At 41.6% G+C, this 5,103-nt stretch overlaps 1 gene segment (V, D, J or C); it reads left to right on the top strand.

Annotated features, from left to right (window-relative positions):
- Positions 1-2,830: 2,830 nt before the first annotated feature.
- Positions 2,831-4,544, top strand: LOC109684470 (immunoglobulin lambda variable 4-3-like). The segment is given in 2 exon segments: positions 2,831-2,900; positions 4,222-4,544. Coding segments are annotated over 2 exon segments (393 nt in total).
- Positions 4,545-5,103: the final 559 nt, after the last annotated feature.

Here is a 5,103-nt window from a genome sequence, read left to right on the forward strand (position 1 = left end):
ACAACCCCCTGGGAATCAAGAAAGGACAAAAATAATCAGTAACATCTTCATGACAAGGGATGGAAATTATACCCAACAGTAGGCCCTCCTTAGGATGGATTACCCTCCGTGATCACAACTCCAAAACATCTCCCCAAAAAGAACTAAATAATGGTAAACCAGTACACACCTGAGGATCTGTGACTGGGCCTGTTCCACTATGCTTAACTTTGTCCCTTGCCCCCTTTATTTTGTCAATTTATTCCTATAGCCCATGTTTGTGTCCCAAGATCCCTTAACATTCCTTTCCATGCTGATAACCATTGGCTGAAGGATATTGAACTACATGCCTCAATTTATCTCCCAAAGCCTACATTCCTTTAAACAGGTCATCACTCAGAACCATGTTGACCATGTACTCATGCTGCTTTTATGTCAACCCGTCCAGGATAGTTAGTGATGACATTAAGAGTCTTTGAGAACATTCTGCCATTTTCTGACAACAAACAATGGAAATCTCAATGCTTTGAACTTCCTGGGGTAATAGGATACCATGGGAACTCCCTTTACTGGGAGAGCTTTATTTATCCTCATTGTGACCTTGTCTGTTTCAAACTTTCTTGCTTTATTACCCAGAGACCCAAGGATTTTTCCAGGACACAATCAAAAAACAGATCAACTCGGTCATATTCCTGCAACAGGCCCTCTACAGCTGTCTAGAGCAAAAGCCAATGCCAGTATCTCCTCCCTTTTGGGAGCTCAATGCCCCTCCTCAGTAGGAAATTGCTAGACAAAACTTCATTGTCACTTTTCCAGATATAGTGGAATGTCCATGTGGAACCACAGGGGAGGAATGATTTGTATAATCAAATAGTCACTGCACCTGGGTACCTGACAGGGAAAAGAGGGACATGGTGGAGCCCAAATGTTCTGCGGAACTCAGCATACATCTCCACCATGTCCTGGACACCAGTTTTCCTCCACATCTGCCCCTCTTCACAAGTGACCTTCTCATCCATGACTCTAGATTCATCCCCAATAGGAACCTGATTTGATCCAGCCCCAAAACCTTTGTTCTGCCCATGCAGCTTCTGTGGGCCCAGGTAATTTCTCTTTCATTTTCAGGTCCCCTTTCCTCTTCTGTCTTTCAGCCTCCATGGCCTCCCATTTACTGACACAGATTCCCTCAGTGTCCAAGTGTCCAAGTGCCCAAGTCAAATGGCCAAGATCATCTGCTCTGGAGATAAACTCTTATATGAATATATTCAAAGGAATCAACGTGAGCCAGGTGTGCCCCCTCTGCCAGTCACTTATGAAGATAAGGAATCACCCTGAGGTGTTCCTGACTGAGTTTCTTCCTACAGCTCTGAAAACATGGCCATCCAGAGCCTCAGTGGTGCCCAGGCTGAGGAGAAGGCTGGTTATTTCTGACAAAAGTGGAAAACATTGGTAAAGCTAACAGATAGATCAAGAAGTGACAGATGGGGATAGATGGGGAAGTGAAACACAAACACTTTAAATTTTAAAATCAGTGCAAAATAATGCTGTTAAAGGAACAGCTAAAGCAGCCCTTTAAAGAACTTATGCATTCATATTCTCAACAGTAGAGTGATGATGTCAAGTACATAATTATATCTATGTGGCTCACAGAGTTTTGTCCAAAGTGAACTTCAAAATAGAGTTATCAATATTTATCAAAGTAGTCTTCATGGAAGAGCTGAACCAGAGACAGTGAGCCTCATGGCTTCCCTCCCTCAATCTCATATGCACTTACATCTTTAAGGTCACACTCCATCTTGATTCAATCTTGTGCCTCATTTTCCTTCCACTCTGGTCACAGAAATTAGGTCTTAGAGTGTGGAAATAGAGAAAGTGGTAGGAGAGGTAATACATATTTTGTGTCCATATTGTTCAAGATGTTAAGTAGATTGAGATACAGCAAATAAGAAAACACATAGAAATATCTGCTCTAAGAGTCACATCAAGAAGGAGGTGCAGCTGAAAGCTCTGGGAGTTTGTCCTTCCTATGTACTTTCAATTTAAGTCTCAGACATGATCAGAATCACTGTATTGCAAGACTGGAATCCATGCACACATTTGCTGTATGCATGGGACAACTGAAGGATGACGAGGTTGATATAAGAATCATTCTTAGGTCCATTTGTGACTACAGAGCTCAGTGAACAGACACTTCACAGATCTCCCAGATGAGGAGTGCAATTGTTGTAAACATAGTGTGGAAAAGTCACTAAAAAAGAACGATTGAGTCCTCCAGCAAATAATGTCCCCAAAAGGAGAATGTGATTAATCTGATGTTCAGAATTATAGCATTGTACCATTCAACATGTCCAGATTTCAAGAATATTTTCTTAGCATACATAGTAACAAATACACTTAACCCATTCACTGAGAAAGAAAAAAATCCACTGAAAATATTCCAGGAGAAGTACATAAGTTGGATATTATACACCAAACATTAAATTAAATCATTAAGTATGCTTAAATTGCTAAAAGAATACATGGAAAATCCCCAAAGGATATTAGAGGGATAGTGTCCAAGAAGAAATCCCATATAGCCAAGAAATAAGTTTTGAAAACTTCCAAATAAAAACAAAGATATGAATAATTCCTTTCAAGGAACTCAATGAATTCAAAAAATGTTTCAGTGAATATTTAAGTGGAAATAATAGGTGGAATTAAGTTTCAAAATAAATTTTATTTTTTTAATGTTCTATAACATTGTTATTTCAGTATGTAATGCATATTTAGAATGGGAGTATTTTTCTATCTTCTATGAAGTCTTTGACCTCTAGAGTGTATTTCACACCTACAGTACTTCTGTATCTGGATCATGAACATCATGGGCTCAGCAGCTACCTATGTTGGTCAGATCAGGTCTAGAGGGAAGATGTTCTATTTGGGTAATCGCATCTGTTGTATATGCTTCTATCCACATGGAGGCGGCAGAGAGTCTCATATACAAAAGACCTCATGAGGAAGAATGGCTGCTCCACCTTCAACTCATACCAGAGGAAGCAGAAGTGAGATATACGAGAGATGATTGCTTAAAATATGGGGGCCAGGATTCTTTCCTTTTCAAAGACATTAAGTTTAACCACAGTTTGAACTAGAAATCTGAGCCATTAAATGATTTTTCTAATGGTCAGTGGAATGAATGTTAACAGCTTTCATGAATTATCTTAGATGCTGTTTCATTGTTCCCATCTCAGACAGAAGAACCTTGCAATAAAATTATTGAGATATTTTACTGAGGATATTTTATGGATGTTGAAATAAGGCAAAGAGAAGAGTTCATTGAAATTTAGAATACTGACATTCTCTATCCTGGGATATATTTCCTACAAACAAGCATCTAGTATGTTTTTGAAAGTGAACCTACCCAAGGATGGTCCTAGTGGACTTGATCCAGGGTTGGATTAGAGCACACAGCCAAGTTTCAGAAGTGGCCTGTACATCTAAGGAAGTTCTTGAAGTGAGTCTTCTGAGAGGAAATATAATGTTCTCTCTACTGTCTGGGACTAAGACTGCTCATGAAGGCTGGCTCATCACTGGATGTGAGGAGAGTTCATACATTATACATAACAATTATGTAAGGCTATGATGAGGTTCTGGCATAACACATCTAATATCCTCTCCAAAAGATCTGGCATAAGGACTCACATGATGTCATTCTGCATGAGACACTGTGACTTACATGGGACATTTGTCCTGAGGTCAGAAGTGAGCTCTGTGGCTCTCACTTTGCAGACCCTGGCAGTGCTCAAGGGAAAAGTTTTCCCTGATGCCCCTTTGAGGCTCCTGCTGTTTGGTGAAAAATCTCTCCACTACTAACACCAACCTTGACTATTTTCTGATAATAGGAAATTACTTGAGCATGGTGTTCACACTCTAGTCTCAGGCAAGAGGTTAGAAACCAAACTTTGGAAGGCAGTACAGATTTGCATCCATTGCTCCTCGTTTCTCACTCTGCAAGAAGACAGGATAAGAGAGGAACTGCAGAGTGTAGGCCCAGCTAAGCTGCTGCAGGACAGAACACCTGAAAGTGCCTTCTCACCATGGCCTAGCTTCCCTTCAGCCTCCTGCCTCTCCTTTTCTTCACAGATGTAGCAACCCTGGGAACTCAGGGAACACTTTAATATTTCTCCAAGCCCATATCCTGTGGGGTTAGCTTTCCAGGACACCTTGACATTCAGTGTCACTCATGAAATTTTATGTTTCCAGGTTTCTGTGCTCTGCCTGTGCTGACTCAGGCCCCATCTGTGTCTGCCTCCCTGGGAGCTTTGACCAAGCTCATCTGCACCCTCAGCAGTGAGCACAGCAATTACTACGTTCACTGGTATCAGCAGACACAAGGGAAGAGTCCCCAGTATATAAAGAAGGTGAAAAGTGATGGCAGCTTCAGCAAGGAGGACGGGATCTCCAATCGCTTCTCAGGCTCCAGATCTGGAGCTGATCTCTACTTAACCATCTCCAACCTTGAGTCTGAGGATGAGGCTGAGTATTACTGTGGAGAGTCCCATACCATCAATGGACAGTATGGTTAAGCCACAGTGAAAAAAACAAAGCAGAAGTGAGGCCAAAGCCTCCCTCCCTACCTTCTTCCTTAGGGACCTAGACTGACAGCCATATACCTCTCTCCAGAACTCTGACCCTGATGCTTGTTTTGCAATCCTTCTTATCTCTCAAATTTGCATCTGAGTCAGTTCTAGGTGGAGGGAGAAATGGCTCATCTTTGAGGTCATTTTGAGAGCTCAACATTCTGCTTCAATACCACCAACCTGTGAAGACAATGCTGGGAGAGACCAGCCCAGCTCAGAGATGAGACCTGCCTAGGAGAGAATGCCTGGGCTGATATAACCATGTCCCATGTGCTCCCTAGGCCCTGGTATCCATTGTGCTTGGTGAAGGGACACTAATAGAGTGTCTAGAGGTGAATTTGAAAGTTGACTGCAGTGTTTCTTATTGCCTGGTCCTACTGCAGTGTTGCAGAACTCTGTCATGACAGAGAACTGTTAACCAGGAAATAAGAAATATGTAAACATCAAAGCAAAGGCAGTTTTTATTCATCTACACAATAGATTTGCAAGTCCTCAACAGAGGTTG

This window comes from Castor canadensis, chromosome 18 (assembly GCF_047511655.1).
Source record: "Castor canadensis chromosome 18, mCasCan1.hap1v2, whole genome shotgun sequence".
Classification (NCBI taxonomy): Eukaryota; Metazoa; Chordata; class Mammalia; order Rodentia; family Castoridae; genus Castor; species Castor canadensis.